This window comes from Pseudonaja textilis, chromosome 2, assembly GCF_049901715.1.
Source record: "Pseudonaja textilis isolate UNSWEBS1 chromosome 2, rPseTex1.2, whole genome shotgun sequence".
NCBI classification, from domain to species: domain Eukaryota; kingdom Metazoa; phylum Chordata; class Lepidosauria; order Squamata; family Elapidae; genus Pseudonaja; species Pseudonaja textilis.
This window is the reverse complement of record NC_141991.1, coordinates 190277254-190289776: the sequence shown is the minus strand read 5'-3', so window position 1 is coordinate 190289776 and position 12523 is coordinate 190277254. Positions and strand designations below refer to the sequence as shown.

At 35.9% G+C, this 12523-nt stretch overlaps 1 protein-coding gene across 4 annotated transcripts in view; it reads right to left on the bottom strand.

Moving 5' to 3' along the window:
* The window catches only part of RFX3 (regulatory factor X3), a 162006-nt gene that overhangs the window by 21005 nt on the left and 128478 nt on the right, over positions 1–12523 (bottom strand). For all 4 annotated transcript variants that reach the window (XM_087926685.1, XM_026703965.2, XM_087926687.1 and 1 more), the window contains 4 exons: positions 5493–5614; positions 3279–3391; positions 1409–1524; positions 827–981 (listed from right to left, as the gene is read on the bottom strand). In XM_087926685.1, the coding sequence (XP_087782811.1) occupies positions 827–981; positions 1409–1524; positions 3279–3391; positions 5493–5614 (506 nt within the window). The remainder of the gene's footprint in view (positions 1–826; positions 982–1408; positions 1525–3278; positions 3392–5492; positions 5615–12523) is intronic.

Sequence of the window (12523 nt, the reverse complement as noted above, 5' to 3'; positions counted from 1 at the left end):
GAAATGTGTTTTGTTAAAACCATAGTAAATCAACTTTCTCAATGGAACAAACTACACTGCGTTGGCCTAAATAATTGCCTCACTGAAAAGGAAACTTTCCTCTTAAAAGATTTTTTTTCCAACAGCGGATGGCTAATCAACCTATAATATTTGCAAGCAGACATTGTACCAATGCTGCATTTTTAAAAGATTGAGAAACTAGCAAAATTAATGGTAAAAGAAAACATCAATGCTATATCTGTGGCAGGGTTGGGATGGATTGAAATACTGAATTTAGATGGGTCACATCTTCTTCTGTAAGTATACTGACACAGATTGTGATATAACCATGCAAGAAGAGAAAGTACAGTTGTATCATTTGCCAATAATATACCAAAAAACTTTCTTTTGGTGAGAAAGAACTATAGACACATTATGTTATATGCTAGTCTCCTAGTTGAAGTTTGAAAAATATAAAACAAATTTGACATAAAAAACACATATCTATTTGAACCCTCATCTATTTCATAGACCAAGAAAAAAGTTCAAGGAATAGTTCTTTTGTTCCATAAAGCAAAGAATTTGCTTCATGGCACACAAAAAAAACCCAATCCCACAATTTAAATAGTATCTGCTAGATGTTGAAATCTAGGTTTTAAAAGAGTTGTCAAACATTTATTACTGTATGGTATATTTTTCTACACTCCAGATAAAAAATGATTATACTCACGCTAGTTCTATAGCTTTGAAAATCACTCCTAACGGGTTCCTTGGGAGGTATATTAGGCAAAAGATCACCAGAAGGAGAAAAAAAATCCTTACAAGACGTCAGCTACATTCAACTTACTAGGAATAGGTCTAAGGACGTCAGGAATGAGAATCTCCACCAAAGCCTGGTACATCACATGGTCACAGTTACACATCCATTTCAGAATTGACTCATTTTTGCACAGAGTTATCAGCTTTGCTTTCGGAAGTCGACTTTCTATTTCACTCAGATTGCTGGTGTGAACAAATGTATTAAATGAATAAATGAAAATGCATTTACATGAAGATTAAAAAAGAACAATGGATTTCAAAGCTTTTACAAATAAAACATTCGAGATGTCTGAAACACACTTAGTTGCCCTGCGACGTTTTGTGCTGTAATGGCTGATACATGGCCTCCATAGTTTTAACCAAGCTGCACAGTTTTATGCAGCAGTGATCAAAATGGGCTTTGAATTTGGAATCATCCCATGAGAAAATAACTTGGTCCTATTTGCAGAAAATAAAATGATGTGCATGCAACTATATGCTGCAGTCCTCATAATAAAATGAAACTTTTTATTTTAATAATTTAAAAGCCAACATTCCTTTGGATGTACAAGGTAGATTTTGTTTTGTTTATTTATAAACCAAATACCCAAGGTCTAAAGTAAATACTAACCTTGGCTCAGTGATAGTAGTGCCATCAGTTGTGGTTGAGGGAGAATAGCGCCAAAAAGTCTGCCACAATTTTTCTATTAGGCTAAACTGAAGGTTCACTACAACATCCAATATTGCCTGAAAATCCAAAGCAAATATGGGTTTGCATGTTGTCTTTATTTAATGATAAATACTACGGCTGCAGTTTATAAGGTAATAAACCCCAGCAAGCTCAGTGGGACTCATTTCTGAATAAAATCTTTTTGCACAGCACAATTATGCAGTGGTTGGGTCATTTGATTGGGTCATTTGATTTGGTCATTTTCATAAACAGACTTATTACATGGCATTCACAGATTACCTATAATAATTTCTGATTAGCCTTATAATATATATATATATATATATATATATATATATATATATATATATTTTTCACGGGTATTTATATGTATGGTATTTAGGTTAATATTTGTGCTTTTATTATAGTGACGTTTCGGCAGAATCTCATCTGCCATCCTCAGGCTTGTGTATTGGGTTCTTTTTAATCGTGTATGTTCAAGCCTAATGCACACGATTAAAAACAACCCAATACACAAGCTTGAGGATGGCAGATGAGATTCTGCCAAAATGTCGCTATAATAAAAGCACAAATATTAAGATGTGGGAAAATACCCGAAGAAACCTAAATAACATACATACATACATACATACATAAACCTTACACAGAAGTTCAGTAAAAATATAGGCAGTAAATGACAATGGAAAGGATGGTCTACATAAATTGATTGATGTCAGATAAGCAGTAATTTTAAAGGAGTTCCATAATTATCAACTGAGAAAGGAGACAATGTTAATGTCTAAGTTGACACTGTCCACCTGTTAACAGTTGAGCGGAGTTCTAGACAGCAGAAAGTGCTCTCTTCATAAAGTACAAAGTAATTCTTAAATCCATCACCTTCTGCACCAGAAGTGAGTAGCCTGATGTTGTCCAGGTCTTTTGGATCATTCCCTAATCCTTTGATAGTAGCTGTTCTTGATGTGCAAAGGTGAAAGTAAGTCCTAATAACAATAGCAATAGCACTTAGACTTACATACCACTTCACAGTGCTTTACAGCCCTCTCTAAGCAGTTGACAGAGTCAGCATATTGCTCCCAACAATCAGGCTTTTCATTTTACCCACCTCAGAAGGATTGAAAGCTGAGTCAGCCTTGAGCCAGTGAGAATCAAACTGCCAAATTGCAGCCAGCAGTTAGCAGAAGTAGCCTGCAGTACTGCATTCTAACCTCTGTGCCACCATGGCTCATGGTGGTAGACTAATGGCACTTAGCTTCTCTCTCCCCACATTCTAGAACAAAGGTCTCCAAACTTGGCAACTTTAAGACTTGTGGACTTAAACATAGCTGGCTGGACAATTCTGGGAGTTGAAGACCACAAATTTTAAAGTTGCCAAGTTTGGGGGCCCCTGTTCTAGAATGTAGGCCAGGTCCGTCAACTATTCACGTTAAAATAATTGCTTCATCCAGTAATCATATAATGCTCCAGATCTTTCAGCAGTGTTCAAGACAATTTTGTTTGCAACACTGATTTTGGTTTATATCAGGAGTCTTCCATTTTGCCACTGCTTAACAATGACTGATCTTTATGATGGCAGAACTTAACATAATGCAAGGAAGACTTTAAATAGCAAAATCAGCTGTCTGTTCTATTCTATTCCCACAGCTTTTTAGACACACAATATGTTATGTGAACATTATTTCACTTTATATGTTATGTGAACATTATTTCACTTTAGTAAACAGAAACAGAAAGACAGACAATTGTAATGTTATATTTTAAAAGAGGGACTCAAATGTATAATGACTGGTTTTGTAGAGTCCCTCTTCCTTACCTCACAGTGTTCTCGATAGAGACTCTGTAAAGACTTAATATCCTCAAAAGTAGTTCCATCTGGCAGCGAAGAGATTTCAACTTCTCCAAAGTCTGGAAGTGCTCGAGATGCATCTGTATCCATGACAACCCAATAGAAGAAATATATTGTGGACTTTGCCAATCATAATATAATTAAGAAAACAATGAATAATATTAAGAAATAAATACCCCAAAGGCCTATGTGTTGGATTCAAAACCAAAAGCAGAAATGTTTGGCAAGATGATGTGTAATTTAATTTGTATGCAGTTTGAATCAAGAGTCTATAATTCTAAAATCTAAATTAAGTATTTTAAGCAAAATAACCAAATCTGTGGAACATGTGCTGCATTCAGTGGAATAATAAAATAAATTTTGAAAGGGTGGGATTTGAAACAGGAAATACAGAGCTAGAATATGTCCAAAGAGGGAAATGTTTTTTCTAATGTGCTATTATGTTCTAACCTCTTCTATATTCAATCTATTGGAACTAGTCCAGAACTATTGGGAATTATAAAATAATTTCTGCCCATTATATATGCCAGTTTTCCAGGTATATGAACAGTCGTCTCATGCTAATCTCTTTTCCTCTAGTATGATTATATACAATTTCCCCATCTTTCCACATACAATTATATTTTATATGTCATTGATCATTTTCAATGACCTCATCTACCCCATTCTAATGTATTTGAAAGTGAAGCTAAAAGTGAGTACATCACTTCAGATAAGGTCTAATAATTACAGAACAAAGCACAGCTTTTATTTCCCTTGAACTGAGAAACACATTCTAAAATTCACACAGCTAAAATTGCATTTGCTTAATTACTTCTCAATTGAGATACAGAAATAAAGTGTCTTAAAGTCACCAATTGTAATCCTTTTAGTCTCTTCTTTATGCCTATTATCATATTTGCCTTAGTTAATGACTGCAAAATAAATGGATTTGATTTGAATGCATCTTAACAATTGCCCTCAGCCAAACTCAATATCAGACTTGATTCAGTAGAATTCCCATATATTTAGCTAAATTCTCTCTAGCCAGGATGAATTTCTTCAGAGTTATTGCCTGCAATAACAGAGGTTCACTAAAATATTACATCTGTGGCATACCCAGTTTGTCAGACTCAATGCCACTGAAGAAAACACTATAAATCATTGAAAATATAGCCTCAAAGACAGGGAGCTTTCATTTCTTCAGGCGGTGTATCCTGGTTTGCCCTCTTCTCAGGTACGGCATCTTCTGACAGGACTACCATCTCCATAAGCCAGCTTTAGCTGAGCCAAGATATTCACATTTAATTATCTCTTTTCCACTACATTTCCTCTACATTTTGTTAATGTGTTGGATTTGACTCTTAAACTATGAATTGCCCAACTGAAAACAATATACAACACTCAACAGTCTTGAATATTCAAGATGGTGTTATGTGTAAGTGGTATTATTGATATAGATCAATAATTTTATAATATGTGTGAGTGTACACATGCACAAAATCAGTAGTTAAGATTGACTGATTCAGAGAATAAGTAATTCTAAAGTAGTTCATGTTGCACATATTTGTGCAAAGGGAATATTTTAGCAATAGCACCGAATATATCCTATCTATAGTTTTTAAAACTATATTGGGACCATCTGATTTTGTCAACTATTGTAGGAAAAGAACCTAGGAGCAGAGTTAAAAGGGGGATCAGTCTAGAAATCCTACATAGCCACAACTGAACTAAGTCCAACCTCCCTTGAATTCTGTTGCCCCTTATCTAACTTCAAGTAGGTGCTAACTATGACTTGAGAAACTTTCTGTGCATAGGCTTTTTAGCAATAAATCAGATTAATTGGACATGAGGACCTGATCTTTTGAGCCTGACAGCTACAGATTTTACATTCCAAACAGCGCAACCAGAAATGCCAGTACAGTTCAGCAACATCTAGAAATTTCCAGCCTTGCTTTAAATTAATCTATTTCAGAAAGTACAGTCATAGAACAGAAGAGTAAAACAGTACAACAACAAAAGGATGTCATTAAATGCACTTGCCCTACAAGCCTAATGAAACATTCAACACCAGTTTTGTTATCAGCTTGAAGCAAACCTATTGAATTCTCTAAAATAGTCCTATGAATTACAATGGGTTATTGAAAAAACAACAACCCTGTTCTGTATTTTAGCTAAAGATGTCCATGTTTTTTCACATACCTAAAAATTGTTGATGATGCTGACTTTGAGCAATCACAGTTTGTTCAACAGATGTGCCTGTTTGCTGACCACTTGTTGTAAAACCATCTGAGACTCCATCCACTTTCTGCATAGGTTTGTACCTAAAATATATTAAAGGCAACATAGCATTTATAAGATTACTATAAGATTTTTGCCCCAGAAAAATGATTTATCTTTATATTGCTTTCAAAAATGTTTGTGAAATTTCATGAAATAAGCAGTAAAAAGATAACTCTTTTCTTCAGCTGTTCAACATAAATGTCAGCATTTGCTTTTCTGTAGTTACCTCATGTAGCGTGCGTATAGGCTGGATGATTATAGACAGCTTTGAATTCTTTTAACGTTATATGGTAAGCAAGTGGATTATTAGATAATAGCAGAATTGAATTAGCTTTAATTTTTCAGTGTGGGTTCAAACTGCACATATCAATTCCCAGCATCTTCCAGCTATTTATTTAAAATGAACAGCTTGCTACCCTTCATTATGTGGATTCTCTTAATTAACATAGTAGAGCAGATTCACACCAGTGTGTTCCCCCAAAACACTTGGTTCTCTCTCCAGTTCTCAATTCATTGTCCACATGATCTGAAGAAGAGAAATAGCTAAGGAAAAAAATGCTCAGGAAGAAAGTTTGTTGAATGGCCCACTGGCATTTTTTTACATTCCATGTGAGACCATCAAGTTCTAACCAAGTTCAGCGAAATCCTATACTTCTCCCATTCCTTCCTGAGACAGCAACTACAGCCTTGGTTCCCTCTCAGCTAGAGAAGCATGCACATCTTTATGACAAACACAAGTGATCCAATCATTGGAGTTAATCAGCTATTAGGCAAAAAGGATATATTTACAGTTCCAGCTTTTATATTCTCCTAGTCATTCCTTTAGGCTTTCAAAGATATAATGGTGTTTATATACTTTCTTAAACTGTTCTGGTCTACCTCTGGGAAGGGAGGGCACCTACTGCTACATTCCAGGGGTGTCAAACTCGCAGCCCAAGGGCCAGATGCGTCATGTGTTTGCCACACCCCTGGTTTAGCAAAGGGGAAAAAAGTTCCAATATGCCACGCGATGACAATATGTCATCACGAGTTTGACTATATACAGAAAAGAAAAAAAAAACCACAGGAAGTAAATCATTTTATTTTGACTACATTTGTCATCTTCAATATGTCAGAAGCCTGACATTTTAAACCTCCAACTTTTAAGATGAGGTAGTAGAAATGGAAATATTTTCCTTCCTTCTTAGTTGCTGTAGATATTGCCCAGGATTAACGGCCTTTGCAGAATTCCTTGAGGAAGATGAGCAGTGTAGAAACATGAAATATAAATACAAAAATAAAATTCCTAATTTTGCTTTTTTTTACCCAGTGGTTAGGCGGCTTTGGTAGCCTGAACACTGAAAATACCTTCAGTGGGAAAGCATGACAAGTGAGAGATCAGTGTCTTTGGCAATGACTTCTCCAGTGCCCCATTTCTCCCCACTTATTTAGAAGATCCTAATCTCTCTATTTTATCACCTGCAAGGGAACGCTTTTCACCAACATCACAAAATAGCATAGTGGACATACGTAGCGGGAAAATCCAAGTAGGTAGTTTACAAATGCAGGCAAATAAATAAACAAATAAATCCCAACAAAGGCAGAAGTCTAATAGGTATACAATGAATTCATAGCTCAGAGAAAGAAATCGGTATATTTTAAAACGAGTTTCAGAAAGCACAGAAACAAAACTAGTACATTACTATAAGTGCTGTTTTAAATACAGTAGCTACAGTAGCTATGTCGACAATAACCCGGTCTCTATATCTGTCTATAAATAGTTAAAATGATAGTCATTTCATGGCAGTTTCAACCTCAAAAACATAAACTGTACTCATTTTTTCAAGAGGTTGCCTTTTCTGGTTTAATTATTCCATTTGGTAACTCAAACCATAAGTGTCAATATAATATCAAACCATAAGTATCAAATAATATCAAATCAAATAACAACAGTTTTAAGACTGTAATTGTTTATCGCTATAAAGACAATGCCAGAATTTATAAGAAAAATTAAGAAAGGGAGTTATAGTAGTTTTGCAATCAAATACTGTAATACTACCCTTTAGTACTGTAGAGTTATAGATTAGAATTATTCCTCCCACGTGTTTTGTGTTAGCAAGCATTTTGAAATTTGAAAAATTGCAGCTATAGAATTGATCCTCTTCCTCCATCATCAATTCCTCTAGCATACTTTCTGTTACTTCTTGTTTATAATCTTTTACTCTTTCTGTAACCATGACACATCTTGGTCATATATTCAAAATGGTGGCCTATAAAACACCCTTATCTCAGGACTCAATCTGTGACTTTTGTCTACCCAGTCCATATAAGTTTATTTATGTTTATACTTGATTCACTGAAAACAGTTGCATTTGAGTTAATCAGGACATGATCCCTATTCTTTCCATGAATCTAATCTAAATCTGACGGAAGCAGTATTGCAATGCAAGCCTAATTCTTTTTTTATATGCATTATGGCATCACATTTATACCGAAAAAAAGGTACAAATTGCTGCTGGTCACACAGAAATAAAATCTGCTGAACTAAAGTTTAAGCATTACTAACTTGGCCTGAATTTAAGCCTTCAAGTTTACAGGCAAAAGAATAAATAAATAAAAACATTCTACAAACATACTTAGGACATAGTGTTGTCTTGTCACAAATTCACATACCATACCTGCATAATTATTTGCACTCTGATCTATACAACTGTATACTAGTTACAGTTGTATCGCAGAATAAATCAGACAGTTTAAAAACTTCACTCTAGATACAACCCGGACTGTTGCAAAATCTGAATTTATTGTGCTTTACTTTGGTTTCTTCACAAACTATTGACATCAAATTCAGCTTAATTTTTTATTTTATTTTACAAGTATGTATTTACTAACTTCACTTATTCTAGAAAACAGAATAAAAATAACTGGATGATGATTTAGATCAGTGGTTCTCAACCTGTGGTCCATGGAACCCTGGGGGTCCCTCAATGTTGTCACAGGGGGTCCACGAAGGTTTGAAGAAATGTGATCATTTAAATTTTTAGTTAAGTCTTGGTGCACCGTGGCCTCAAAAGGGGGTGCATGGTAAAGAAAAGGTTGAGAACCACTGATTTAGATGATTAATTAGATACCTTTTCATGTTTAACAAAAGTCTGTGGTTACTTGTTAAAACATGGAAAATGGCAACCTTCCTAGAAATGCTTTACTGCAAATGTTACAAGCTGTCCCTAGCAGTTTCTAAGAGATTCTTTGAAGAGAAGTTTATTACATGACAATTAAATCAACGTGTTAAATGAATCATTTCAAAATCCAAAGTTGTTGAGAAAAAGAGAGAGAGAAAGAAAAGCAGGCTGCCCAGAAAATGCCCTGCATTTGGGCTACCGTCCTCCTGTCTCTTTGAGCCAACCAGCACAGCAAAATTGGCTATAAAAGCTGAGTAGTTTTAAAAGAGGACAATTAGTGGAAGTGGGGGGAGGAAGAGGAGGAGAGAGATGAAATAGTGTGTTTGTGTGTGAAACTAAAGCAGCCAGAAAGGTAATTTTCTCTAGCAGTTTTCCCAAGGAGTAGGAGGACTCACAAGAAATAGTGGGTGGAGAAGGAGTAGCAGCAGTGGGGAAAACTGGAGTAGTGGTGAGTAGTGAATACAGGTAGTCCTGGACTTACGACCACAATTGAGTCCAAAATTTCTGTTGCTAAGCAAGACAATTGTTAAATGAATTTTGCCCCATTTTGACTTTTCTTGCCACAGTTGTTAAGTGAATCACGACAGTTAAATTATTAACGTGGCTGTTAAATGAATCCAGTTTCTCTATTGATTTTGCTTGTCAGAAGGTAGCAAAAGGCGATGATCACATGACTCAGGGACACTGCAACCATCATACATACATACCAGTTGCCAAGTGTTTGAATGTTGATCACATGACCACGATGATCCCTTTTTTGCAATGCCGTTGTAACTTTGGTCACTAAATGAATAGTTGTAAATCAAGAACTGCCTATAATAGTTTGTGAGTGAGTGTGTGTGTGTGTGTGTGTGTGTGTGTGTGTGTGTGTAGGGGAATGTCTAGGGATCTGCACTGTGCTGGCTCTTTTGTTTTGAGTTGAGTTATACTTAAAAGAACCTGTGACAAATTGGTGGGATATCAAACAAAAAGGCGAGATATCTATAAAAAGCTGGGTTATCGAAAACATGGTAGGAACCACAGAAATGGATATGGTCTAAACTCAGGAAATGGATGAGGCAGTCCATGAAAAGATAAACCCTAGCTGCAAAAGAACAGAGTTTGGCCCTTGCAGAGCTCAGACTTTGTAGGAAATAGCCAACATCCTGGCTGCAGAAACCAGACCTCTTACCAAAGCCCACACTAAACAGACATGGAGAAGGCAGAAGAGTCAGAGGCTCCATTAGAAGAGGCAACACCTTTGGTAGAGGCAGATATCCACTGTAGTTAATGCCTGTAATTAAGCTAAAGAAGGTAGATGAGCCAGAAATGGGACTAGGCTCAAATACAGTACTTGGGCCAATATCATTATATTGTGATGGTCCCATTGTAGCTTTGATCTAAACTAGTAACTACAGAAAAAAATATAATTAAATTTGCACCAAATTAATTAACTTGAAAATAAATCCAAGGACAGTCTCATTTTAAAAACAAACTAACTGAGCAGAGCCGAGCAAGGAGGCTTCAAAGATATGGTTGGAAGGGTACTGCTTATAACAGTGAATTTTAAAACACATCCCAGATTACTATTTCTAAAGGATTTTAGACAGCACTGCGACAAATAACAGAAGAGTCTGCCCCTTTTCCCAAACTGAATTAATGCTTTGTCAATGTTAATTCTTTTTCCAGTCCTGCTGAAATGAAGACATGGAAAATGAAAACAGTACAGAACAGCTGGGTTTGCTATTTTGGCTAATTTGTTCTAGCACAAAATATTTACTAACCTAGCTACTGCAATCAATGGTCCTCTTAAAGAGCACAGAATAGACTGAAGCTTTTCGAGTATTCACCACTTAATTATAGCAAAAAAGTGGCAGTCCGAAAAGAACAAATAAACTGAAATAATAAGCTGTAAAAAATAATAATAAAGTCTTAGGAACACCGAGTCCCAATCAGCATTCCTTAAAAAGAGGAGGATAATTGGGAGCTCATAACCAGAACATGCAAACAGAAATAGACTTTTATATGCAAAATTGTCACGATTGTATTGTACAAACACATTTAAGAGGATTATTTGGCTAACTGGGAGAGCCTGTGTGCTTTTTCCTGGTTGACTAGGATATGCATAATATATCCTCCCCTTCTAAGGCCCAGTTTGAGAGAAAGAATACAACTGCAGCCAACTCACTGGATGAAGTGATTAACAATTGGGCAGAATTTTTCAGCCAACAGTTCAGTCCCAGTCAAAGATCTGTACTGGGGCCGGGGCTTTTTAATTTGTCCATAAATTATCTTGATATAAGAGTATGCAATGAGCTACCCAAATCTGCAGAGGTCAAAGTGGCAAAGGGCCCCAGAAGGATCTCTTAGTTTAAACTGTATCACTAATTAATCAAATGGCAATTCTAATTCAAGCGATGCACACTGGAGCAAAGACTTCAAATATAAACCGATACAATTTGAGCTGAATTTTAATTAAATGTGGGGAGGGGGGATCTTGCCGTCATACTGGATAGCTCAATGCAAATATCAGTTCAGAGTGTCGCAGCCATGAAATAGGCAAAATTCCAGGCTCGAAAACATTTGGAAAGGGATTGAAAATAGAACTGACAGCACTGTGATGCTCATATAAAGCTACAATAAATCTGTGTCTGGAAAAGATATAAAACAAATGCAAAAGACCAATCAAATGATTGAGTGGTTTCTTATGAGAAAAGTGTGATTGTGAGGGGGAATTTTTTAGCTTGAGAGGAAAAAACCAGAGAGGATATGATTGGAGGGTATAAAATTAGGCATAGCATGGAACACAGCAATACGTTTTTTTTTCTCCTGCTTTTGAAATACTTGGGATCAGGTTCACCTAATGAAACCGAGGAGGAGATTTAGAACAATCAAAAGTCCTTTTTTCACATAGAGTTTGAATAGCCTCTGGAATTCTCGTGGAAAGGAGCACTGAAATATTTCTAGCAGGGAAACAGTAGCAAGAGAAAAGTGTATCTCCATCTCCTGCTTGCAATCAACCTAGAGGAATCTGAGGACAAAATAGAATGCTGGACCGGATGAACTTTGACCTGAACCAACAGGGCTATTCTTATTTTTCATGCAACTGTTGCACAGATACATTCTGATTAACAATCACCTTTTTTTTGTTAGATTGGTATCCTAAACCTAAAAGTAGAATACTTTCTATATTCATTTAAAAACAGTCTCGTTCAATCCCTGTTAGGAATGATACTCCCCTAACAATTGGATTGGCAATATATAAACTAGGATAGTTAATTTAATACTGTATCTTTAAGAGAATGCTGTAAGTGTGATGGCTGAGGTTCCTCCAACGGCCAGAAACCTGGTTTCTTTCTTCTTGCATTTCCTGTTCTGCGGTTTTGCCTGATCATCCTTCTGCTTGGATTACTGTGAGTTTTGCAACTGTTAGCAACTCTGTTTACTGAACTCTGTTTATGATACTTGGAATTCTAACTGCTTTAACCGTGTATGATTTGGACTGTTTGTTGGACTTTGTTTACCAGTTTACTGGAAGTAAAACCTACATTTTACTATTCAGTGTATCTGTATGCTGGTTGGGCGTTATTCCTCACCACTCACTACGTTTCCCTGAGTGCACTCATTCTCCTAATGGGGAATACCTCAACAATCCCCATAATCACATGAAAGTTTTTGCTAAGCTAAGAGGATTCTGTAAAGATAAAATACTGAGCATATTAAGAAATTCTTTTTATAGAAAGAATAGTGTCATATATTATTATTGTGGTTGGTTGCACAGTCAACCAGATATTTACACTGAATTTGGTA